General features: G+C 36.3%; 1 protein-coding gene across 1 annotated transcript; it reads left to right on the top strand.

Annotated features, from left to right (window-relative positions):
- Nucleotides 1–119: 119 nt before the first annotated feature.
- Nucleotides 120–27,103, top strand: ACO2 (aconitase 2). The gene is made up of 18 exons (XM_026697072.2): nucleotides 120–184; nucleotides 3,225–3,367; nucleotides 6,423–6,681; nucleotides 7,843–7,935; nucleotides 10,214–10,372; nucleotides 10,691–10,841; nucleotides 11,437–11,541; nucleotides 12,658–12,749; nucleotides 12,999–13,104; nucleotides 13,609–13,766; nucleotides 13,872–13,945; nucleotides 15,847–15,958; nucleotides 17,610–17,732; nucleotides 18,421–18,576; nucleotides 21,454–21,645; nucleotides 22,840–22,972; nucleotides 25,226–25,347; nucleotides 26,621–27,103. Exons 1-18 carry the CDS (start codon nucleotides 149–151, stop codon nucleotides 26,756–26,758), a joined length of 2,352 nt encoding a protein of 783 aa, XP_026552857.1. The 5' UTR covers nucleotides 120–148; the 3' UTR covers nucleotides 26,759–27,103.
- The last annotated feature ends 93 nt before the right edge of the window (nucleotides 27,104–27,196 follow it).

The raw sequence follows: 27,196 nt of genomic DNA, 5'->3' as shown, positions 1-27,196 counted from the left end.
TATTATAACTTCCAGGGCCAAGGAGACAGTGTTCTTGGAAAGGAAAGCGTGATGACGGCCTTAAAAAGCCCCGCCCATCAGCACGTTGTTACAAAACGTCGGTACGTGACGCTATTACTAGGCGACTTCATCTTTGTCAGTGAACAAAATGGCGCCGTATTATGTCCTAGTCAGTCGGTTACAGGTGAGCAAAGTGGCGTAGAGCGGGTTGCTAATAGATCCGAGGTAAAAAGCGAGCGCCTCCCATCTAGCTGATGGCGAGGGTGGCAGCCGGAGGGGGTCTGTTTGTTCTGCTCTTGGCTTTTAGCATTCGCCTTCCTCTCTGTAGGTCAGCATGTTCCTCTGGTTTGTAGCTCTCTAGAGCGCGTGGAGTAATATTTGCTCGGTAGCAAAGCGGCAAACCGACTTCTCTCCTCGGCATGTGCATTAATAGGTTTTGCTCTCTTTTTTATATTGCTAGGCTGCCTGGTAATTCTCTGCCCTTGCAGCCAAGGTGAGGGCAAGGTGACTCGCATCCTGCCCTGCTTTTTGAGGCAATTTAGGTCATTGTGAGAGCGATAAGTATTCCAAACATCATTATGCTGAATATTGCTTTGCTGTCATGTATGGTCCGGAAATAATTAGGCCAGCTAGATTAAATTCCTGCCCTATTCAAACGATTCTGTTCTGAACTCCTAATGAATTGCGGTGCTTGCAGTAAAAGTTCAGATGTTAGTGTGGCATATTGCTTTGTTTTGTGCAAGAAAATTCCAATTTTTAAGGCACATTATTTTAGACCAAGGGGTTATTAATATGCGTTGATATGCATAGAGTTACAGCCTTTTCAAACATACTTAGCATATTTTTCTATTGAGATACAACAAGAGAATACTTTAGCAGGTATTTCTCAAGCAATCTAATTCATATAATAATTGGATCCATCATTTTTTACAGTCTCCCACTAAGGCATGCTTTTTAGTTGACTAGGAAAACCAGACATTTATTATGTAAATATATAACTCTATTTTTATATTGGAATAAGTACCTCTTTATATGGGAATAAGTTCCTCTGAATTTATTTATTTGTTTGTTTATTTATTTTGTCAAGCGATTATAAGATAACAGATATAAGTATAAACATAGTTATGAATACATGAAATGGATACATGTAAGAAAAAAAAAACAATCGGACAGGGACAGTAGGCACATTGGTGCGCTTATGCACTCCCCCCACCTTTTTTTAAGGTTGCAATTTATTTACCTCTGAATTTGGCAGAACATGCTACTAATGGATAAATTGGATTAAAATATTAATAGCTTTTTCATATTGGACTTGAATTAAATGGCATCAAAACAATAAATTCTTCACACTGACTGTTCCTATCTCCTAAGCATAAAAAGAGATTTTTTTAAAATAGATTTTATTGAATTTACAGTTTAAAAACACATCAACGGTACATTTACAAAATAGAAAGAAAACGGCTGGGGGGAAAGAAAGAAAACACCCGGCCTAACACACCGGATAAGGGCCGGTTGGGGGGAAGAGAAAAAATATAGAGGGGGAGAGGAGAAGGGAAGGGGAGGGAGAATAGGGTCGAAAGTACAATTAAAAACGAACGATATCTTTTTGTGACAGTCTGTAAGGATCATTTCTCTTCGTCATATCCAATCTACTCCTCTTTTCCATTATGTTTAAGTTACTTTATATCATTTACATAATTTGTCTCTGTGTAAGCCAATTATACCATGAGTCCCAGTTGTCGTAAAATGTTGAGGACTCTTTGTTTTTTAACGCTATACTTAGTTTATCCATTTCAGCACACTCACAAATTTTCTGAATAACCATTTGCTCTGAAGGTGTATGAGGTGATTTCCAACATTGAGCAAATGCTAATCTAGCCGCAGTTAGAATATGGATTATTACATATTTTGTCTTTTTGGATAAATATCTATCAGAGATCCCTAACAGGAAGAACTCTGGTTTATAGTCTATTTGTTCTTTAGTTATCTCCTCCAACCATTTTCTGATTTTTTGCCAAAATTTTTGGGTAGTTTTACAAGACCACCACGTGTGGAAAAATGTTCCTTCAGTGCTTTTGCACTGAAGAGAGATTTATCGAGTTGTACACAATTACCAAAACCCCCTGAAAAGAGCTACTATCCTATATTAATGTTGCAGTAGCGGGTCAGTGTTCTTCTGTCACTTATAAACATGATATGATAATAATTTCTTTCTTCTTTCCTCCCCCGCCTTGTGAGTGTATTTATTTATTAGTTATTTATATTCTGCCCTTAGAATTTTTTACAAATTACCTTAAGGTGCGAACATACCCAACACACTTTCCTCCTATTTTCCCCACAACAACAATCCTGTAAAGTGGATTGGGCTGAGAGAGTGATTGGTCCAGAGACATCCATCTCCCTTTCATGGCTAAAGTGGGGCCTGAACTTGGTTTCCCAATTTCTAGCCTTTCTAGCCTTCACCACTAGACCAAACTGGTACTCTGTTGCTATTGTTCTTCTGTCTTGGGCTGTTTTTGTATATCTTTTAAAAAAAATATTTTAACAATTTTGAGCCATCTAGAATTGTTAGGTGTTGTGCAGCATATACATTTAATAAATTGTTATTGTATGGTTCATCACATAGTCAGTCAGATGTTTGGACTGGATTTTGCATTTTTATCTACCTATTGAGTCCTTCCCGAGGATCTGAGATAGGCAGATGTTATTTGAATTATTATTAAGTATATTGTGCATGTAAAAATTGAAATATGGTGATTTAAATATTAATATTAATTTCTAAATATGCCATATTTGCTATAGTTAATAGAAACTGATTTATAAGAAAGTAATTTTTGCAAGTTGTATTAAAATGAGTAAGCAGTTTACAGAGTCAACATATTGCCCCCAACAATCTTCCTTGGAAAGATGGAAGGCTGAGTCAACCTTGAGTTTAGTGAGATTCAATCTGCCAAATTGCATGTCAGAATGCTAACATTATGTTGTTGGATATTGAATGAAAAAATAAACCACCTTAGTGGAATGCTACAAGCATAAAAAATAGCATTATAAATAAATACAGTATTCAAAAAATGGTACTTCCAGTTTTCTGTCCCCTCCAGAGACTTTTTTAATTCATAAAAAGTTAATGTCCTGATGAAGTTTAATTATATATTTATACACAGAAGGTATAAATTTAATTGTCAATAATATTAGCTAACTGCTTTCTTATCTGTTGTGTCTAGCAACTGTTAAGTAAAGGAGTTCGAAGGTACCATGTATCTACCCTCCTATGCCAACGGTCCAAAGTGGCCATGAGCCAGTTTGAGCCTAATGAATACATACAGTATGAACAGCTTGAAAAAAACATCAACATTGTTCGAAAAAGGTAAGAACGAGGAAGAAGCTGCAAAGAATAACAAAAGCTTCTGGGTTGTGGACAAGAAGGGACACACATGTCAAGGCAATTCAGCAACATAAAATAAAGAAATAAAAATAAAACAAATCAACAAGAATTGGCAAAGCATCTCTGATTAGATTTTATTCACTGCTAGAATCTAATCAGAGATGCTTTGCTGATTCTAGTCCAATGACCTGCTCCAGCAGGTTTAGAAGGGAGTGTATGTGTGTATGTGTGTGCATGGCTGTCAAAACTCCAAAAACAGGTTAAGTAGCTCTGGGGAGGCCAGTCATAAATTAGAACACTTGCTAAACAACGCCATTAAGTGAGGACCACTTGTATTTGGTTTGCCAGTCACCTGACCATGCCCACCCAGTCACATGACCACCAAACCACACCTATCTGGTCATGTGACCAGCAAGCCACGCCAGCCAGTCACATGACCAGCAAGCCACATCCTCAAATTAGGCCATGCCCACAAAAATTTAAATCCCACCCCTGGGTGGGGGGCACCAAGGATGAGTTTGTAGCATAAAGGGGGCAGTGGACTGAAAAAGTTTGGGAATCACTGTTATAGAAGATTCAGGGAAGTACAGGCTAATTTCCTTATCACCCTATCAGGTAATTTGATGAAACATGCTGTTAAAGATTATCATCAATATAGGATTAATCTTGTAGCATTGGAACCAAGTTCCTTCTTTGCTAAGATTTTAGAGTACTTTCACAATGCTTAATATATCAAGCTTGTAAATAAAATTAAATTTGAGGGAAAGTTAAAACAAAATGGTTAATGAAATTTGGAGTAATCCGTTATAAAGTACGTTGATCTACCTATCTATTGAACAGGCCTAGGAAGTGATAAGTGATCACGAAAGGGATTCTGGAGTTGTGGATAGCTCAATGAAAATAGAGGATCATTCAGTAGTTGTAAAAAGGGCAAATACTATTGTGGGATGTTAAATAATCTAAAATAACCGTTAGTATGATAATGTCACCATACGGTTTTATGATGTGACAGTTCTTAGAAAATAATATACTGTTCTTGTTGTAGCCCAAAAGAGTATTATAGAATAGAAAGTAAATAGGTGTAGAAAAAGTCTGAAACAATGTTTTGCTTAGGAATGTTTGCTTAGGAAAAATGCAACCCAAAGTAAATATAGTTCAGATGTTTATAAGGCAGGGTATGAAAATGGTGAATAAAACCTGAGACATTTACTGAAGTTGAACAATGGAACATTCAGAAGAAGTAGAATTCTACAATTTGGTAGTAAAAGGCTGAGTAAAGCATTGGGGATTGTTAATAATAGAGTTTTACTAGTATCCCGGTTTGGAGCTTCTCTTAGCTGTAATAATGGGGGAGAGAAGGAAAGCAACCATATAAGCAACCTAATCTCAAATCCAGATCTGTGCAGTTTGCTTCTCCTTCATAATTAACTGGTTAGCCATGCCACCAAACTAAAGCAAAGAAATGCTGAGCTCAGTGAAACATTAAGAACTGGTATCTCACGTTTTCTTATTCTTGTCCTATCCCCCTCTTTTTAATTTATATGTATTTCTTTTTCAATTATAAACCTGAGAACAGTCCATTTTTTAAAAAAATAAGTTGCGTTGGGAAGCTTTCCAGCTGAAGTATAGTGCATAAATGCTCTAAATAAATATGTAATTTGACACTGTTGAAACAGAATGCTGAACCTTTGATCTGATCCATCATAGCGTTTTGAGTATCCTTATAATTAAATAAATTGAGGATATTTGGGATAAAACTTTGTAGAGATAATTAGAGGGTGTTGAAAGTTTCTTTTGTATGGATAACTGCTTTGTAATTTCCTTTAAACTGGCTGTTGTTGATAGCAAATCTGGGCATGAGAATATTTGCATTAACTGGTTTATTGTTTATAGTTCTAAGGGAAAAAAATTAAAATAAAGAGCTAATTTTATTCTTCAAAAATGATACTTAGTGGAAATCAAGAAAACTGAAAGTCAGATCTTTTTAGTAGCCAATACAGACCTAACATGTTTATCTATGATCAGGCAAGCAGGAGTGGGGTGTAGGATTTTTTTCTCTCCTTCCATTTCCCTTTTGGATAAATACAACTGTTACCTGTGATGTTTACAAACTATTGTTATGCTGACATAGAACAGCTTCAGTGTCAGGGTATTCATGACAATCTTTAAATAGTGCCTATAGGTATACATATTAATTACCCATGTATCCCTGAAAATAAGATCAGGTCTTATGTTATTTTTTGCTCCAAAAGACACATTAAGGCTTATTTTCCAGTTAGGTCTTATTTGGGGGAAAATACAATGCTACATGTATCCGTCTGGCTGACAGTCTTAACTGGGGCTTATTTTTGGGTAGGGCTTACATTACAAGCATCCTGAAGAATCATACTAGGGTTTATTTTACAGGAAAACACGGTACCCAAATAAACATTGCAAATTTAAATAGTAACTGAAACCCTGTGAAATAGTATTGTGCTAGATCAAGGGTGTCAAACACACATTGTCACAGCGGCGTCACATGACATATTGGGACTTTTTTGCCCTTCGCTAATGTGACACATCTAGCCCACAAGCCCGGAGTTTGACAGCCCTGTGCTATATTATGGCATTCTCTCATGGGATTCAGGCAAAAATGCCTATTGCATAATATCTCAAGAGGAGGATCACTGAAACCAGTTAGCTTGATTTGGGGTGCAGGTTTTCAAAAACATTGTTACTTCTTTTAACTATTGCTTTCGTACTAGTATAAACCATAGACAGATGTTGAGTTTCCCATTTAAAGTATGAATATAAGCAATGGTATGTAATATTAACAACGCTGAAATAAAAAATAGGCTCAGAAATAAAATTAGATTGTACAGTATTGGAACTGTTTCTTTGTGGCCTTTGTCTCCAGTGGTGATCATTTAACCAGGTATTGCTGTATAGTTACAAGAAGGATTTTTAAGACTCTCATTCAAACTCTTTGTTTGAAATTTATGATATGAATAACATGCATGAGTTGAAATATATGTTCCTTGCCTTTTCTACCCAACAGACTGGACCATCCCCTTACGTTGTCAGAGAAGATTGTATATGGCCATTTAGATGATCCTGTCAATCAGGATATTAAGAGGGGCAAGACATATCTGCGCCTGCGGCCGGATCGTGTAGCTATGCAGGATGCCACCGCGCAAATGGCCATGCTGCAGTTCATCAGTAGTGGGTTGCCTAAGGTGGCAGTGCCCTCAACTATCCACTGTGATCACCTTATTGAAGCTCAGCTAGGTGGTGAAAAAGATCTTCGAAGAGCAAAGGTCAGGATTATTTAGCTTATGGTGAAATAATTGGTTCAAATTTAACGTGAAATTTAGCCCAACTTATTTTTGACTCCTGCACTATAAGACAATTATTTTACATGAGTTGTTTTGGAGAACTGTGGCCTGGAAGATAAACTTGTAGCCTATCCTGTCTCAGGCTCTGAGAATTATCTTGCAGAAGTCCAAAGAGAGAACAAATTCAGAACTGATCCTATAAAATCCTTTGTGTTCTCTATTCAATTGCTGTTCAAGAATTGTCTATCTTGTTAATCTTGTCAATCTTTTGGTAGCTAATTTCCATTTTTATTATATTCCTCTCTATGGACTTTACTTACTGAATTCATTTGAACTGTCATTTGAACTTCTTTGAATGTTTTGAAACTCTTCCCTCTTTTTTTGTCAGGTCCATAGCAATAGAATAAAACTTGCAGCTGCACTTTTAAGGTAGCTATTTGGCACATAGTAAGTTAGGATGGATGAGCAATGACATTGCATCTAATAATGCTATTTGAATGTACTCTGTTCTACTTAAGTCCTTTGAGTCATTGTAAAAATAATTTTAAAAACTTCAGCCAGTTCATTATAGAGGAAAATCCTTTCATTTCTAGATTCTGTCTCAATAGATGTCCAAGATTTAACATATAGATTACTGTTTATCTTTGCTTATTCCCTAAGAACACACCTCCTCCTTTCTATTGTATTTAGTAAGAAGATATTTTGATGAGTAAACATCTCTTCATTATAGGAGGAGAAAACCTTATTCTAATAGTCTATGATGCCTTGTTTATGGCTAGTACTTGGATGGGAAATCCACACTATGGATTAGGTCGGAAGGTTGAAAAAGACATCGAAGAAGGAAGCCAACGGCAAACCACTGTTGTTATCGAGAAAACCACACGATCAGTAGAGCTTTGTCTTTTGATCAGGCATTCTGAGAATTTGAAAACCCCTGATATATCCTGTCTAAAATGCTTATCAGAGCAGTGTTCCAATATCACTTTGTTATCTTATTTAAAGAGTTCTGAAGTGAAACTTATGAAATACTAATGAAATTGCATGCAATTGAAACTGTCATTTGGATTTTTCTGAATAGGTAAGTCAGTACTGCTCAAATGAATATATTTAATGGACATACTTTAATTTTGTACACATAAACAGGATATTAATCAAGAAGTATACAACTTCTTAGCCACAGCAGGTGCCAAATATGGAGTTGGTTTCTGGAAACCGGGATCAGGAATTATTCACCAGGTAAACTTGTTCTTCGTTAAGGGAAAATTAAGCAAGGTTAGAGACAAAGGAAGTTAATTTTTGCTAAATTGGATACTTACTATTCTGAATATTGATTAACTGTTGGGACTTCAGCCCCAACTTCAGAAAATTCCTTAGCTGCTGTTCAAAGGATATAAAAGTAAGAAAAGTAACTAATTAATTACGTAGAAAGTCAGGAAAGTAATTAATTACATAGAATGTCTTTATTTGGTGAGTGGCACCAATAACTTAAAATATAGTGCTGTTTTTTTGTCTTTCAAATCTAATTCACTAATTGGGGAACTTGCCTAAGTTCCCTACATGTTTTCTTCCTACTGAGATGAATTATTGAAAGTCAATTTTTGAAGGACTGTAGATTTTTCTTCTCCACAAATTAAAATGATATTTTTCTAAGTCAGAATCCTTATAATAAGTGTTTCTTAGATAGAGTGTGATTTTTCTTCTTGGTTTTTTTTTTTAACAACTCCTTGGTTTTTCAAGGCTCTGCGAAAATGAAGTAACTTGGATGGCTGGTGCAAGAAAACTTAAAAGTAAAACTATCTGAGCATGTCTTAAGCTTATTCTATGGTGATAAAACAGTAGAAGCTTAACTACTTCTCCCTTATTGTATCAGCAGATACAATTAGAGTGGCAAATTCCCTCTTAAATAAATTATCTTTATTATTATTAATTTTTATAGCCACCCACTCTATTATACCTTAAAGGATGGCATGTAGATTTCTACAGTGCAACATGGCATTTTGCTAACAAAATGGTTCAGCAAAATCATGCTTTACGTGGGTTAAGTCCGTTGTGTTTGGAGCCAGAACTATCATCTGAGATCAGTTTTGTCTCTTGAACTCTGATTAAGTTAGGATGCTCTTGAGATTTTCCCTGGCCATTTGTGGGCTTGATTCCTACTTTTTCTGGCTCTTTAGGAAGACAGAGTGACACATTGTTTCTGGGAAGTGATTCACACTGTGAAAAGTGGTAAAAGTATCCATTTAGGAGATCATGTATATCATTTCAAGAGGCCCTTCCTGGTTACATCTGCAATGATTAAATATTGCTCTGTCTCTAATCTTCCTTTTGGGGAAAACAATGAGACTGTGTTTGGAGTTCAGCTATAGCACATTCTAGAAGAAGCAGATTATCTGAATCTTTCCAGTACAGCCGAAGCATGGGCCTAAGATAATATTAGTCTCTTTGATATATTATCTCTGTTGTGGCCTGGATTGGAGGGCGAATAAACACCTCCTGGTCCTATTGGACCTTTCACAGCTTTCAGTATGCTCAACATGGTATCCTTCTGGACTGTGAGAAGGGGTTGTCACTCTGAGGAGCCATGTTGCAGTAGTCCTGCCCCTTCCTCAATAGATAAGTTATTTGGTTGTGGGGATGAGAGTTCTGCCAAATAGCCTCTCCTTTAGCAAGAACTACAAAGATTAGTCCCCTTTCTCCCTGACTTCTATATGAAGTCACTGAAAGAAGTCATCGAATGGTTTCAAGTTTGGTATCATCAATATGCTGATGATGCTCAATTGTACATTGCCACCTTGGAGTGTACATTTAAGTAATGCTATCTACGTGTTGATCCAGTGTCTCTGAATATTGTGAGAGTATGAATGGGATAGAACAGGTTGAGGCTGAATGTAAGCAAGATGAAGTTGTTTGTTCACTGTGGGCTACTAGTGTCTCTGGTGGTATCTCTTGATTGCTTGGCATTACTCCATAGGAACATGTTTGTGATGGGCAAAATGTCAAATAAATAATAAACCTTCACTGGATTTCACTTTTAAATTAGTTATTTTTTTACCATACTGTTTTTTAAGGATCATTATAGTTAAAGAATAATTTAAGATTGCAAGGAATTAGGAAAAGTAGAGTCTTTCCAATGACTAGATGCCTTCCAAATGCATGACCTTTAATTCTCAAACTTTCATCATACTAGCTGGGGAATTTGGAAGTCTCCATATCTGGAGGAAGCCTGTGTTGGAAATCTTATAATCTTATTTACTGCAATGTTAAGTTTATTCTATGATTAACTTAGTTTTAATTTTTTTGAAAAATTATAACAAACTGTGATTTTGATCTTAGTTATGAATACATGGATACATATAAGAAAGAAAGAAAAACACAATAGGACAGGGACGGTAGGCACGTTGGTGCACTTATGCATGCCCTCTTTTATACTAGAAATTTTATACTAGAAATTTAAAACATTTTGAAGTGTTAGTTTGCTGATCTTTGCTTAAATACATTGTACTATTTGTCTCAGATTATTCTGGAGAACTACGCCTATCCTGGTGTTATGCTTATTGGCACCGATTCCCACACTCCCAATGGTGGTGGATTGGGTGGAATCTGTATTGGAGTTGGTGGTGCTGATGCAGTTGATGTCATGGCAGGAATCGCCTGGGAGCTTAAATGTCCAAAGGTAAATTAGAGAAGAATAAAAATGTTTCTTCATCCAGCAAATGGGACTATATGAACAAGAAAGTATTTTTTCAAAGTGGAGATGCTACATTGCTAAATATGCAGCTATGATGGGGCAATTCTGAAGTTTTGGTCATTTCCCTATTATTTGCCACTGTGCTAAACCTATGAGAGCCTTAACAGCAATTGGATTTTTTTATCCCAAGGGTATCTTATGTCTGCATTTCCAATTACTGTAAAATATTACACAAAAGATTTGAGGAACTGAACATGTACTTAAATCTAAGTGATGTCATCTATTTTCCTTGGTGTTTTTCAGGTGATAGGAGTAAAATTAACTGGTGAGCTATCAGGCTGGAGTTCTCCAAAAGATGTAATCCTTAAAGTGGCTGGTATACTTACTGTGAAAGGTGGTACAGGAGCCATCATAGAATATCATGGGCCTGGTGTGGATTCCATCTCTTGTACAGGTGAAGAACAACCTTTTCATATCAATTAAAATGAATGTTCGATCATTGATGAGGGACTGTTACAGGTGTTACGGTGTGTTATTTCTCTGGACTAAAATGCATGATTTTTGTAATCTATAGAGGGAAATACTTGACAGCCATTAACCCATGTATATCAGCAGTGTTATGAGAAATGCTGCTGTATGCTGCTCCTTTATTATGTCCATTAGAAAATAATTATAAAGTTGAGTTGCATCAAACTTGAATTGACCAAGAACAGTTCAGTAGTGTCATTGAACTATTGACTTGAGTGAATCTTAATACATTCAGAGAATGCCAGTGGTATTTTGGTTTCATTTGTTAGCAATTTTGGGTAGTCTATCCAGGAAAATAAATGTTTTATTATATTTAAATATAAATTATAAATGGAATTTCAACTGTTTGGGCTAAATTATAAATGGAATTTCAACTGTTTGGGCTTTAATTTTAATTAAAATACATAAAATGCTATTTACCTCCTCTGTTTATGTAAAACATTTTTTGTGAGTAAACTAATTTGTGAATGGTATTTACTTTGGGTTCCAATTTCACTTGTCTGAATGTCTTTCAACTCCAGGAATGGCAACTATCTGTAATATGGGAGCAGAGATTGGTGCAACGACTTCAGTCTTCCCTTACAATCACCGTATGAAGACATATTTATCCAAGACTGGACGTGGTGGTAAGACCTTGATGAATGATCAGATTTTACCAAAGGCTGTTACTTGTTTTCTCCCTTCTAGGAAACAGAGATAAAATTAGGCTTAACAATTGCTTCATAGAGACTATGGTGATGAAAAATGAATATTCAACAGTTTGGATAGTGGTATAATAATGCATACATACATATAGTCATCATTTAGCAAGTACCACTGGAACCTGCAACTCAGTTGTTAAGCAGAATGGTTGCTAAGCGAAACAGGGACTATGCTTATGAGCTTAATTCAGCTTTTCTTTGCTTTACAGACATGCAAAGGTCATAAATGTGAGGATTGTCGCATTTATTGTTTCGTTACCATTGTAACTGCAAATGGCCACTTACACAAGGCAGTCGTTAAACAAGAATTACTTGTATTTCTGTGTATAAATGCAGAAAGACTGAAAAACATTTGAAGAGATTGGAAAGTGCTAAGATAGTTTAATTTTCAGGTTTGCATTTATTATGTGATTATCCTTTATTTTCGATTTATTTAATTTGATCAAGATTTGGATTACCACTACACGTAGTCCTCAACTTTCAGCTAATTATTTAACAGCCATCTGAAGTTAGAACGCCCTTGGAAAGGGTGCTTTATGACGCATAAAGCTTCTGGCCCTGGTAAAACGTTACTTCCCTCCACGGTCCCATGTCTGCGTTTTGGGTGTTTGGCAACTGTCTCCCATTTATGACTGGTTGCAGTATGATGCAGTCAGGTGACCATGGTATGTGATGGAGGGTTTTTTGCCCATTTTTGGCAAAAAAAAAAACCTCTCCCGTTCGGGAGAATGGATTTGGATTTATGGTCCTGTGATTTGCTTAATGACTGCCGCCAAAATAGCAAAAATAATTGTATCTAATTATGTTGGTGCCTCAAACTTTTGACTGTCACAACTTATGATTGAAATTCCTGGTCCCAGTTGCAGTCGAGAACTGCCTGTATTAGTGTACTTTGTATGTGCTTGCATGTTTCGTACAAACATATTTTGGGTGAGGCAGAGTCCTGTCCAGTAATTTTAGAAAAATTATTTGTCTTTCCTCACAGGTGATCATAATACATTTTTCTCTTTCTAATCTATCCTCCTCTTTCTCTATTTTCAGAAATTGCTAAATTGGCAGATGAATTCCAAGAGCATTTGAAACCTGATCCTGGCTGTTCCTATGATCAGCTAATTGAAATTAATCTCAGTGAGGTAAATCATTCTTGTAGCTTCTGAAGAAAGCTAGACAAAAACAGAGGTTTAGAAGGGGATCTAGATTCTGCTATGTGTGTTCATTTTTTGCTTATCTTTGTTGCTGAGAAGCCTGTGTAAGAACACTTTTAAAATACGCCGTATCCTGATGAAATTCATGCATTGAAGTATTACAAAAAAACAATTGTGTTCTCATAATGGTCTTCATAGTGTACTCAAATATTTGCCTAACTTTTTTCTTTCTTAAAGCTGAAACCCCTTATCAATGGACCTTTTACTCCAGATCTGGCACATACAATAGAAGAGATTGGCTCTGTGGCAGAAAAAAAGGGATGGCCAGTAGATATTCGAGTTGGTGAGTAGGATTTTATCTGGATGATTCTTTTCTTTTTAAGGTTAGCTTTCTTCTCCACCTTAACAGTCAGTTAACATTTCTTTTACATTCAAACATTTTTTATATAATGTATTTTATTCTGCCATGTCATATCTGAAAAAAATAATATTGGCTTATTGTAATATAGTGGAACCAACATTTTCACCTATTTTGCATTGCTTATTATAGGGTTAATGGCCCTGTTGCGATTGTATATTTAAAGTGATTTAATAATTTAAACTGTTTGGAAAATGAAAGTATTCACTACAAGTCTTCATTTTATTCTTAAGTAGTAGCTTGTGCCATTTAATTCAAATTGATATGAGAGAATACTGGCTGTTTTCCCCTAATCTCACTCTAAAATGCTAGACGCATGCAAAAATTATGGATCCAGATAACTCTTCTAGTGGAAGAAAAAGTATTTTCAGTAGGGTAAAGTTTAAAAGAATCTGATAGTCATATTTCTTCACTGTTCTGTCTGCACAGGTCTAATTGGCAGCTGCACTAATTCAAGCTATGAGGATATGGGGCGCTCTGCAGCAGTGGCAAAACAAGCACTAAGTCACGGTGTTAAGTGCAAGTCTCAGTTCACTATTACACCTGGTTCAGAGCAGATACGGGCCACAATTGAAAGAGATGGATATGTAAGTATTCTTTTTCCTCTTTGGAGTTGGCATATGCTTTTTTAAAGATCAGATTGAAGACCAGCATCTCGTCTGCTGTCTAATTCTGTTTTCTGTCTCCTTCAGTCAAAAATCTTGCGTGACGTTGGCGGAGTGGTTCTTGCTAATGCATGTGGGCCTTGCATAGGCCAGTGGGACAGGTAAGATGTTAAATATATGGACAAACTGTTGATTACCCATAAGAAATAAGTATTTTATTTTTTATTAGACAAAGTAAAAAAAATACATAAACAGAAATTAAAAAAGGAACTTATAAAAGTTACAGGTAATCCTTTTTTCGCAACTGACTTGTTAAGTGATTATTCATAATTACAACTATAATAAATGGTAGTAAACAGTAGTAAAAAAATCGTTTTCCAATCAATATACTACACTTACAACCAAATGTCTGTGCCTGATAGCAGCATACACTGGAGGGAGAGTAATACTGGTGTTATTGCACAATAGAACTTTATCTCATTCTAAATGAAGCAGCAGCAACCAAAGATCCTTGTTTAGTGATCTTTTTGCCGGAATCAATGACAGTTGCTAAGTGAGGATACTTGTAGTTGCTAAACTATAAATTTTCAGTATATCATTAGTTAATTATGAATAACTTTAATAATTCCTATTGAACTCTAAGCCAAACATCAAATAAGATTACAGCCTACATCAAATTCAGTCTATGTTGTTAAGAATGTATTGTAATTTAGAATGTTTTATAAAATGAAAGTACTTTAAGAATAGAGAAACCCAATTTTGGATATGATACAAATCCATGTATCCATGATACAAATCCATGTATCCATGATACAAATCCATGGTAGTCCTAGAGTTGCAACCATAATGGAGCCTATTATAATCGTAAGTCTTAAAGTGAGTCACCCACATGACTGACCCAATTTTAAGACTTTTTTTGTGGTGATTGTTAAGCAAATCACCATGTTCATTAAGTGAATTTGTGGTTATTAAACAAGCCTGTTGTTCACTAATGGGGCATTTTTTCCCCAAAACAGAAGTAAATGCTGTTTTTTGGCAAAAATATCATGAATTGCAGTCGTGTGACCACAGAACACTGCAGATGGCTGTAAATGCCTGGTGGTTACCCCAACATGCATGAGCTTGGGGTGTGTGTGATGAAAGGAACCTTGGAATTGGATCATAAGTAATTTGGGTGTAGGAGGTCTGTAGCAACTTTCCATAATTGCTAAGCAACCAGTCGTAAGTTGAGGAATGATTTTTACTTTGAACTCCATGAAGCAGTATATAAATCTAAGTGTTGGCTTTGCTTGTCAGAAGCTGGTTGGTAAGGTTACAAATGGTGATCACATAACCCCGGGACAGTGTAGCTGTTTTAAATGTATGCTGGTGGCTAACCACCCAAATTCTGATCATGTGACTATGGGGATGCTGCAGTGATCATAAGTGTGAAAACTGATCAGAAGTCACTTTTTCAGTGCTGTTGTAACGTCAAATAGTCACTAAATGAATGGTGGTACCCGTCAAGAAGTACCCGTATTTCAAATTAGCTGGTATTTGTGTGTACATCTTGAATAGCCTCCTCAAAGTAGTTTGCAGCTAAAACTAAACTCATTATTCTTTTTTAATTATGGCTGCTAATAATTTGATTGTGTAAGCAGTTTTGATAGGTATAATCTATACATATACGTTGCACTTTCTACTTTATGAATATCTTCATCTCAGTTTCATGATACCATAATTATGAGCAAAAGAGTTAAGATTGCTAGCAAAATTATGTATTTTCTAATATAAACTAACATGAAAAGATGTAAGTTGATGAGAGTGTAACATCCCTTTGTTTTGGGGTATGAGGACTTCCTATGGGTTTTGTTCATTTACATCATTCTATAGACAGTGTTTTATTTGAGTAGATTATTTCTTGTTCCAATTACTCAGCTTTTATATCTAATTGGATTTTTTATAACTTTTTAGGAGCATTAGTTTTAAGTAACATAAATTTTAGGAAGTTAACAATGACTCACTCATACCTTTATTGCAGGATAAATTTTTTAATCACTGGACAAACTTTCTTCTTTTGCAGAAAAGATACTAAAAAGGGTGAAAAGAATACAATTGTTACATCCTATAACAGAAATTTTACTGGTCGTAACGATGCCAACCCTGAGACACATGCATTTGTAACTTCTCCTGAGGTATAGTATGTGACAGGTGTATGAGAGTAAACACAAATTGCTTAGCATAGTTTCACACATCATACTAAGCTAAAACCATACAAACCCATTGTGTACACAGGGAGTCACTCACTTACGACAACAGTTGGGACCAGAATTTCTGTTACTAAGCAATGAAGTCATAAAGTACAACTGCATCATTTAGAGATGGCAATCCCTGCAGTCCCAGTTGCTGTAGAATTCCATGGTCGTTAAAAGTCAGTGCGGAAGCCAACAGCAAGTTTGCTAGTCCCAGGCCCACAGAAGCATAGCAAGAGGAAGATACAAGGGAGGGTGGGGAGGATGCACAAGAAATGTTTGAAGAGCCAGAATGCAAGATGTGTAGGTTGGGGAGGGTACACAAGGTTGTGTGGGAGTGCATGAGGGCTACTGCGTGGAGGAAGACTGCATGGGGTGTGTGTGAATATGAGATGGTGAGTGGATCAGGAGGGTGCATGGAGATGCATAAGAGGCTGCTAATGTTGGAAAGGGTGCCTGATGCTATGCATGTCAGGAAGGATGTGAGGGGATGCTGAAAAGCACTATGGGGTAGGAAAGAAATCAAGGGATCAGTCGAGAAATGTGCGAGTTGGGAAGGGTGCAAGTGTAATAATATGTGGCAATGAACTTCAGAGAGGGAAGATACAGTGTTTAGGAAAAGGTCATAACCTGCAACTGCAAGACGACAGGAAGAAGAGGCTCAGAAGGGATTCCCCCCTCATTAAGTTCCCTATATAAAAGAAATGGGAGAGTACTTTCAACCTTGCAAAGATTCTGAGAATGTAGACTTAGTAAAGCAGAAGTAGCTCATCTGGTTTATTTTTTGTCTGGCTTGCTTGGGAGGGCTGACTGTGTGAGAGACTTGTCCATTGGGTCAGGAAGGATATGTGAAAAGTGCTGCATGAATCAGGGAGGATGTGCAAATGTCTGTTGTGACATTGCATTCATATCACATCATGGGGTTGGGGAGGTATGGATGAGGTACCATGCCTGTCAGGGAAGCTGTGCCAGGAAGGATGCATGAGGATATATGCAAATGGCTGGTGTTAGTGCAGAGGGACTGGTGAAAGTATCCACGCAGGGGGAGACTTACACTAGTGACTTGCAACCTTTCCTGCTGGCCTTCCCCCTTCTGGGGAAGCCAGCAGGGAAGATTGCAGATGGTGACTACATAATCTCAGGGCACTTGACAAGTGTCCCTAAATGCGAACAGGTTGCTAAGCACGCAGATTAAGATCATATGACTGTGGGATGCTTGGAAAGCTGGAATTCTGATCACTGGTCGTAACCATCATATGTTCAGCACTGAACCAGCACTGAATGAACTACTGAGAACTATCTATATTAGAGAAAGAATGTATTGCAATTGCCTCCTTTTCTCAGAGGCCTTTATTTAATTAAGATTGTTTATTCAACTCTGGACCTATATTCTAATTTTGCTCATTCAATACTTGAACCTCATGCCACAAATAGATTTCCCCAATCAGGTATTTCTTTTCATGCAATGTCAGGGTTTTAGTTGGAGTAGTGGATGGTGGTTACAAAAATACTTAGCGTGCTATTACTTGCAAATAAAAAGACAGAAATGAAACAACCTTTTTTAAAAAAACTGATAATGGATTGCCTTTTCCAGATAGTAACAGCCCTGGCACTTGCTGGCACTTTGAAGTTTAATCCAGAGATTGACTTACTGACAGGAGCAGATGGAAAGAAGTTTAAGCTTGAGCCACCTGATGCTGATGAGTTGCCAAAATTGGTACTTATTTTCAGAAATCTTCAGAAATTCTAGGAAGCATGTCTTCTCTGTCATGATGACTCCCTAATGAACAACCTCCTTCCAGTGATTTGGATGGCTATGATGCTCTTGGCTTTTGGAAAAGCTGCAGGCACTGGGATGAGGATTTTAATGGAGCTATGTATACACGGGTGGTATACACATACACATGTGTGTGTGGTATATTGCCAAGGAATTATTTTTAAGAGTTCCTTAAGTTTGATTTTTTTTATGTATTTTGATTGTTGTTTATTATTATTTTTATTTTCTGGCTACCCTACAGAGTTCCATTGACTAGATGTATGGCAATATAATTTTGTTTGTTTAGTAGGTAGTCTAACTATGTAGCACTTAAGTTCAGCTGTATAAAACAAAATACTCCATAGATACCTTATAGGTTGTAATCCCCATGAACAATGGTATTACATTGAAGTGAGATAGATGAAGAGCTGGTAATTTAAGCTTTCAATAATGGGAGGGAGAAAGGAAAATTATTTGAATCAAACAGTACTTGAGGATGTTAGAGAAAAATTATTCAAGTGATAAAAGTCTTTATTTGGTTTCTTGATATACACAAGATGCAACATGCATCCAACATTTAGTGTTTGCCTTTCCTTTCTAAATAATACTCCTTCCCTTCTTACAATCACTTTTTCCTACTTTCTATTAGGAATTTGATCCAGGCCAGGATACATATCAGTATCCTCCAAAGGATGGTAGTAGCCAACATGTGGATGTGAGCCCCACTAGCCAGCGTTTGCAACTGCTTGAGCCCTTTGACAAGTGGAATAACAAGGACCTGGAAGATATGCTTATCCTCATAAAGGTAAGAACTGGAGGCAAACAGATAAATCTGAAGAGTTGTTTTGTGCGATTATTTGATAACGTCTAAACTTTCTGTTTCACATAGGCTTTTATAAAGCATTTCTAATGCAAGGAACAAAAATAAGTGAAGTGCGTTGGTCCAATTATGTAGTGACAGAATACAACTACATTGCTCTCCTTCCAAGTTTTGAATCATATAGTTGCTCTAATATTTCTTTCAAATTGTTGTGTCTATGTCATAACACATCCACACATGTCATAATACATAACATGACACTTGAGACATCCAAGGCTGTCTGCAGTTTGTTGTGGACCACATACAATCAATGAAGCAAAACCTTTTTTTAAAGTTTCTTACCTTTTCCATTATCTACAAAATGTTTGCAATGTGATCTTGAGGATCCCTTTCTCTTCTGAATCTATCTTGTACAACCGGCACTTCTTGTTCCAGTCTAAATTGTAAAATCTCTATCTTACTGGTATCTGAAATAAGTATAGTTGTTTCATAGTTGGAACATGGCTTAGCACTGCTCTTTTTTGAATTAAAATATAAATTTATCTTTTCTGGTACCTTGGGCACTGCTATGTTTTCCATATTTACTTGCAAACTGCAAGTAGCACTTTGATTGCATTATCTTGCAAAATTTTAAGCAATTCAGCTGTTAATTAGCAACTGAAGTATAGTGAAGTCTATGTATAGTGATATTTTTAGAGCTATTTATCTTCAATTTCCACTGCTTTAACTAATTGAATACGTCTTTGCATCATCAATTTGGGGGGCCACAATGGTGCAGTGGTTAGAGTACAGTACTGCAGACTAACTCATTGTTCACTCCAGGAGTTCAATTCTGAACAGCTCAGTGTTGACTCAGCCTTCCATCCTTCCGAGTTCGGTAAAATGAGGACCCAGATGTTTGGAGGCAATATGCTGACTCTGTAAACTGCTTAGAGAGGGCTGGAAAGCACTTTGAAGCATATAAATCTAAGAGTTATTGCTTTTGCTATTGCTATTTTTTCTTATATTTACTTTCTTATTTTCCATATATTTGTGCCATCTTTGTTTCTCCAGTTGAGCTGTTGTCTTTCCTAATCACTAACCATTGTATAAAAGGTTCTGTAATTTTTTAAAATTACTTGCCTTTCCCATTTGATTGTTATCCTCGATTACATATCCTGAGTTGCATATTGCATATCAGGTATAACTTCTTGATTCTTGCTGTTTTCTGGAATTCAGTTGGACATTTTTTCTTCTATTTCTATCATCTTTTGCTTTCTGTCTTTCCTTAGCATTGAAAATATGTCCTGTTTGCAATATGTCAGCAGACAGCAACTTCACTTTCTTTTATTACGAGATATTTTTGTTTGCTTCATCTTTACTGATACCACAATGTCAGTGTAGTGTTCTTCAGGCATTCTTATTTATCAAATCTAACCATTTAAATGTATTTTTATCTTCACTCTACAATCATATTCAATATTGTTTATTGGCATGACTTTCATTAATTTAAGTTGTAATTTTGCAAATGAAAGTTTATAGCCTAAGGCCACAGCAACATATCTTTTTTTTTGCTGATTAAATGCAGTAGTACTTGCAGATTATGTATTGATTTTTATCTCACCTTTATTATTTTTATAAATAATTCAAGGCAGCAAATATACCTAATATTCCTTTTGTTTTCCCCAAACAACAACTCTGTGAGATGGGTTAGGCTGAGAGAGACAGGCTGGCCCAAAGTCACCCACCCAGCTTTCATGCCTAAAGTGGGATTAGAACTCAGAATCCCATGAGTTCTAGCCTGGTGCCTTACAGAGTCAATTTGATGTAGGCATTTTTCATCCAGTGATATCCATAAGTAAAGTTGTACTATAGGTTCTTGGCAAATGTCTAATTGTCTTGAAAAGAAATCTATTAGTAAGTTTCCTGTTTCAGTTTGCATACACATTTTCCCATTATTCCAAATGCTATTTCATTTCCAATGTTAGTACCTGTAATCAGTGTCCATTGTGGTGTTGCATCAAGAAAGCATTGCAAATTACCATAGAATCATTCAGCTTTTACTTCCTCTGTATATGTGGTCGGAATATAGACTTGATCCACTGTGATGCTTCTTGGCTTGCCTTGGATGTAAACTGATAGTATTTTGTCATTTTGTGGGGGTTGTATCTGAGCACTGACTCTGACAGCCTTTTATTAATAACAGTAGCTGCTCCATTTCTTCTCTTTTTTTTTTCTTTGTCCATTGTAGAAGATCGGGTGTTCTTCTAATGTGAAATGACCCATTTCCATCCGCTTCAGTTTGTTGAATCCCTGAATATCAATGCTGAATCTTGAGTTTCTGCTCTGACATCATGTTTGTCTGTTCACGATTCTACATTCCACACACCAGTGGGTTTTTTATTTATATATATTTATAGCAAAGGACTTACTTTTTGTCCCTGGCACATCACCAACTACACATTCTTTTGGCTTTCGTAATTGCTACTCATACTTGCCTTCTGGTCTTCCTCAGTAGCTTGCTGAATACTATCTGATCTTGTGGGCTCATCTTCCATATCATGTTTACATTGTCTTGGTTGTGAATATCCATTTGGTTTTCTTGGCAGAATACTGGAGGGGGTTGCATTTCCTTCTCCAGTGAATCATATTTAGTTTGATCCCTTGTCTATAACCTGCCTGTCATGGATGAATGGATGACCCTTCTGGAAATGTATACTCCCAATGGTATAGCTCAGAGCTTCATTGGGATGCGCAAGCTTCTTCATGCTACAAGGTAATGATCCATAGGGTAAAATAAATGTTGGGGTCCTAAAAATTGCTTGATGCTGTCAAAATACTCTTTTTATGCAGACTGAATGTCTGAAATTATCTTGCATTCAGGTAAAAGGGAAATGTACGACTGACCACATTTCAGCAGCAGGCCCTTGGCTCAAATTCCGTGGGCACCTGGACAACATTTCAAACAATTTATTGATTGGAGCTATAAATATTGAAAATGACAAGGCTAACTCAGTTAGAAATGCATTAACACAGGAGTTTGGACCTGTTCCTGACACAGCCCGTTACTATAAGGTAAGGTTATGAAATTTAATTTTTTTTTAGGCAAGTTGTGTATATGTAGCAGCAGAAAGAGACTGTTTTCAAATACAGCCATTCAGATGCTGTGGGGGCCAAAGACCATATGCTCAGAACAGAAGTCCAGAACTGAAAATAGTTAATATTCTGGGTAGATCTGAGGCTTTGACAGTCATTAGAATTTCTCTTGTTTTTAGGTGGCTCTTGGGAACATTGGGAAATAGCTATGTCAGAAAACTTAGAATAACTATCACTTAAAATAGAGAATATTAAATTGGGTCTAACTCAGTATGAGAATTTTTCTGCCCCTTCTTTTAGCTGTGAATACTTTATTATGTTCATATTTTCCTTAATTACACTTGTGCTCACTTCAGTAGAGTAATTGACACAAGATAACAGGCCTAAACATTTAAATGCAATCAAACTTGAGAATGAAAATAACTTTCCTTGGTGTTTACATTAAATAAATCACTGCCACTACTGATTTATTCTTAGGATGCTAGAAAGCTGAAAACAAAATCTGACATGAGAGCTTCTCAAGGTGTTCTCCAGCAGATGAGATGTGTTAGGGAATAGAGTGAAATCCTCTATGTATGCTACTGTCTGGAAAAGTCCTGCACCACAGGGTTGGAGGTTGTGGGTGTGTCTTTTAGTGCCAGGCCTTTACAACCTAAGAACCTGAGAGCTTGGTCTGAGAAATGGAAGAGGTAGAGGAAGCTCCATATCCTGCCTTTCTCTAAACATACGGGCAGAGTTTTGCAAGAGGGCCGTGGTATTGCTGAAATGCCAGAGGTTCTCCAATCCTGATTATTCAGATGGCATTCTTTATAACTTTACAGACCATTGTGGGTAGTTCTATCTTGATGGCTTTGTGAGAGAGGAAAAAAAGGCAGTGGCTTAAAAGAAATATATACCCGTATCATATGCTTTCCCAGATGGCAACACAAGATTTTTGAAAGACAACTTATGAATTTTTAGAAATTTACCAGTTAGTCTCCCTCCAACATTATACAACTTGAATTATGTGTTTCCCATTTTCATAGTTCTCAAGTATGTTTTCAGCTGCCACCATTCATTATTGTTCTTAACATTTTCTTTAACATTTTTTAAAGTAACAGACTTAGCTTTTGCTTTGCTTCCTGACATAATGTATGTATTTATGCTATTGAATAAATATTTTGTTTGTTTCAGAAACATAATGTTAATTGGGTTGTTGTTGGAGATGAAAACTATGGGGAAGGCTCAAGTCGGGAACATGCAGCTTTGGAGCCACGTCACCTAGGAGGAAGGGCCATTATTGTCAAGAGCTTTGCCAGGATTCATGGTAAGACCGCCACTTTCTGCAAAACTGTTGCTGCTAGAAGGCTACTAGGTGTATAATAATATTTTGCTCACAATAATAACAGAACTCATATTTAGTTTGACTGTCTTGTATATCTTCAGGCAATTGGTGGAGACAGAGATAAAGCGATGAATGTGGATATCTCTTTATTAATTGTAGTATAAATGTAAAACAACTTAAATATGGTAAAAATCGTTTAGGAGTAAATACTGTTACCATCAATAAGTATTGTATTGCTGTCAATACTTATACCTGCTGCCTAGTTTAGCCCAGTTCAGTGCAGTCCCAATGGAGCTAAGCAATCGATTTTATGTCCTCCTCCTTAAAGAAAGCATGCAGACACTTCGAGGCGGGACATCATCAAGTGTTCCCATGACAGGAAAAAAATAGCCCAGACTTTCCCGAGGAAAAAAAAAAGGCGAGCGTTAATAATACTAGGAGATTCTCTTGTCAGGGAACCTGAATCAGCAATCTATAGACTGGTCAATCATTCTAGGGAGGTATGTTGTCTCCCTGAAGCAAAATCAAAGATGAGGCTGAGAACCTTATAAAATAATCAAGGCCATAGATTACTATCCCTTTCTGCTCATTCATGTGGGGATTAATGACATGACAAGGACCCTGAAAATTATATCAAGAAGCTAGAAGCAGTTCAGCAAGAAATTTAAGGAATTAGAAGCACAGGTGATGTTTTCATTGGTACTTCTAATGAAAAGTCAACATCCAATGAGGGAACAAAGAATTTTAGAAATAAACCACTGGCTTGAGGGATGGTGCTACCAAGAAAACTTTGGAATCTTAGGCCACGGTCTGCATTACCTATATGAAGGGCTTCTGGTAATGCATGGGCTACACCTTACAATGACCAGGAAGAACGTATTTGGAAAATGACTGCCTCTGCTTATCCAAAAGGCTTTAAACTAAAGGGAAGGAAAGGGTGACCAATCTTTAGGATCTAATCCCAAGCATAAACTCCAATACAACCAATCAAACAAGGAGGTAAGGAGAGATAGGAAAAAAGAAAAGCTCAGATATAAAGCAGGAGATGTAGAAAGCATACCCAGGGTCAGCCATAAGCGATTCAAGTCACATCATCCAGTTTCATTTGTATATCCAGTGTAGTCCTTCCATATCATTCCAAACACAGCCTATCCATAAGGTCACTTTTAAAATTAGTTTATGGATCCATTGTTCACGGTTATTCTTCAGTATGTGAAAGTATTTTGTTCCATTTTGTATTAGTAAATTCAAATGCTCTTCTCTCATTGTGATCTTTAATTCCTTCTGGTTTCCTCAACTGTCCAGGCTTTAAAATATCATCTTAGCATTTTAAAAAGTACCTCAGTAAAGTACACAGCCTGTTAATATTTCAGTTGATGGAAATCATTTGATAGTGCTAATGCTGGTTAGGAGGGTTAGGGAACCAAAGGTTGTCCAATGAGAGGGGATCTATATGTATTGTACCAAAACAAGTAGTGGTAAGAGGGGATGTCTGCTTTTATGCCCAAGAATTATATATTTGATCAAACACAAACAATTAACAGTGGCAATAGCACTAGACTTATATACTGCTTCACAGTGCTTTACAGCCCTCTCTAAGAGGTTTACAAAGTCAGCATATTGCCCCCAACAATCTGGATCCTCATTTTACCCACCTCAGAAGGATGGAAGGCTGAGTACTTCCCAGTTTCTTCTCAGATTCTTCTCACCCCAGAGAACAAACCTGGCATAAATGTGCACAGGGCATAAAAGTATACCTCAAAATACTTTAGAGGTGTGGAGATTACTTGATCGTGTTTAATGTTACTTTTTCTTTTTTTTTGCTGGAGGCAAACTTTGAATTAGGAAATAAAGAAATTGAACATTACTCAAATTAAGTCAGTGCATACAATTGAAAGAATAGAGTTTTCTGCATATGGCAGGAAAAAGATCTTAAGCTCTGCCATTGAAGAGGTGGAGTTAATTTCCTATCAATTTCATCTTTCAGTGACCTAAATGTTACTTTGTGGAATGTACAACTACCATTCCTATCAGATCAACAAAATTGGATACATATGCGAAGCTGAAGGAATATAGATAGGGTAATAAGCAATTTATTTCATAAATATTTGAAGGTACTTGTGACGATGAGATGCAAGGCATATTGCAAAATGCACAATAGCATTGAGGTTTTGCTCTTTGCAATAGTCTACTGCAATGTACATTCTAATATATTAAATTTAAATTTTTTAACAGAAACTAATTTGAAGAAGCAAGGACTCTTGCCACTAACATTTGCTGATCCAGCTGATTATGACAAGATCCACCCTGTGGACAAACTAAGCATTGTGGGTCTAAAAGATTTTGCCCCTGGAAAGGTAATGGTCCCAGCTCTCAGCCCTACTCCTTCTCAATCTCATTTTGTTGTACCTTCTTTATCATGAACTACTGTATTTTAGAGTTCTGATACATGCAACAATGTATCTGAAAATACATTAATACTGTACATATTAAAAATACAACTTACATCAAATTAAATGAATACTTTATTTAGCCAAATGTGATTAGACACACGAAGAATTTGTCTCTGGTGCAGAAGCTCTCAGTATACATGCAAAGCAACAAAATAATGATAATCATAATACCAATAAGAGGGAGAGTATAGAATAAAGATAAATAATAATATTACAACCATATTGCGAATACACTTGAATTCTTGGAAATGTTCAAATCCATAGAAAATTAGAAGACTGCATTTTTAAGATAAAATTTTATTGTTAGGAGTAGACAATTGGTGCTTTGAGTTCAAGATAAGCTATTCCATGCATTTTGGAAGTACATTTTGGCTTGGAACAGGTCTCAAGAACACCTCAGAAGCAGTTTCGTATTCAAAATGTAACATTTTGAAATTTTGTGAAATTTCATGTTTGAAATCAAAACAAAGTGCTTTGCATGTCCCTAGTATATTTAGAAATAGACAAAATGTAAAGGTTGCTTTATCATATATGGGGACTTGTGTTTCTTCACTCTAGTAGCCATGTTTTTTCTTCTTTCTTTCTATAAAATATTTTGTTACACATTAATTTAAATAATACATATTGTATTTTTGGGAAGAATGTAAGGTTTTTTTTTGAAATCCAGTGTTGAGAGTGGAAATTGAATACTTGCCAATGCTTCATGTGCTGAAGAAGCTACACCCACTTGGAGGTAATGCTTCTCTAAGCTTCGGCTTTGATGCAGGAGCATTCTAGAATACTGTTGAGATTTGAAGCATTGCAGGGATGTTAAAATTGGGGAAAGCAACATTTCTTGTTTGGTGTGTCTTAACATTAACAGGTTAAAGTGAAATATTGAAATTAAGAGGCCTACTAGGGGAAATGCTATATTCTGTCAAGTCTAGTACAGTACCTGGATCCTTGCATATTTTGGGTTCAATATTTGATAAGATTTGCTAAATGATCAAATGAGGGAATAAATCATGGCATATTATGTGAACCCCCAAATTCAGAAACTAAATGTTCCCAAGTTCTTGTGGTAAATGTTTTAGAGGATATCAGATGTCTAAAAACCATTTTAGTTAATGATGGTTTAAAAAAAATGCATACTTATGGTAGGAAGTCCAAAAATATATTTCTCCAATTTCTCCATCAGCCCCTGAAATGCATCATTAAACATCCTAATGGGAGCCAAGAAACAATAATGCTGAACCACACCTTCAATGAGACTCAGATTGAGTGGTTCCAAGCTGGTAGTGCACTCAACAGAATGAAAGAGCTACAGAAGCACTGAACCTATGCACATAATGTATCCAGTGGACTTGATGAGTAATCTCCATGAAAGTGCAATTCCACAACAATTATTGAGAATAAATGTATGTGATCAAATGTAACTTTAGCTTCCTATTCATTTCAATTCACTTGCCTACACCAATAAAAGTATTTTTTTCTTTTTTCCATTATACAGTTCTATCTTTCATAACTGCCTGTTTTTCATGCATTTTGGTTGTCTAATATTGCTTCATATTTATTTTTCAATTATTTTCTTGCCCAATAATTTCAGTGATGACAAGTGATGACAAAAGAATGAAAAATTAGAAGATTATTGCTCTTGTGGAAAATAAAATTGTAACTGACATATCTGGTCATTGAGTATTCCTAGTAGCACTTTATTCAAGTTTGTGATGAATGGAGCATGAGTGTGCTAAAATTGAGAGTGGGCTGTTTGAAA

The sequence above is a fragment of the Pseudonaja textilis genome, chromosome 5, assembly GCF_049901715.1.
Source record: "Pseudonaja textilis isolate UNSWEBS1 chromosome 5, rPseTex1.2, whole genome shotgun sequence".
Classification (NCBI taxonomy): Eukaryota; Metazoa; Chordata; class Lepidosauria; order Squamata; family Elapidae; genus Pseudonaja; species Pseudonaja textilis.
This window is presented reverse-complemented; position numbering and strand designations above follow the sequence as displayed.

What these genes read in the sequence shown, in the direction of transcription:
- ACO2 (XM_026697072.2), top strand. Translation starts at nt 149, where the DNA reads ATGGCGCCGTATTATGTCCTAGTCAGTCGGTTACAG. An exon ending in TCCTAGTCAGTCGGTTACAG is followed by an intron (nt 185 to 3,224) that starts GTGAGCAAAGTG and finishes TGTTGTGTCTAG; the next exon opens with CAACTGTTAAGTAAAGGAGT. An exon ending in CAATTGAAAGAGATGGATAT is followed by an intron (nt 13,767 to 13,871) that starts GTAAGTATTCTT and finishes TGTCTCCTTCAG; the next exon opens with TCAAAAATCTTGCGTGACGT.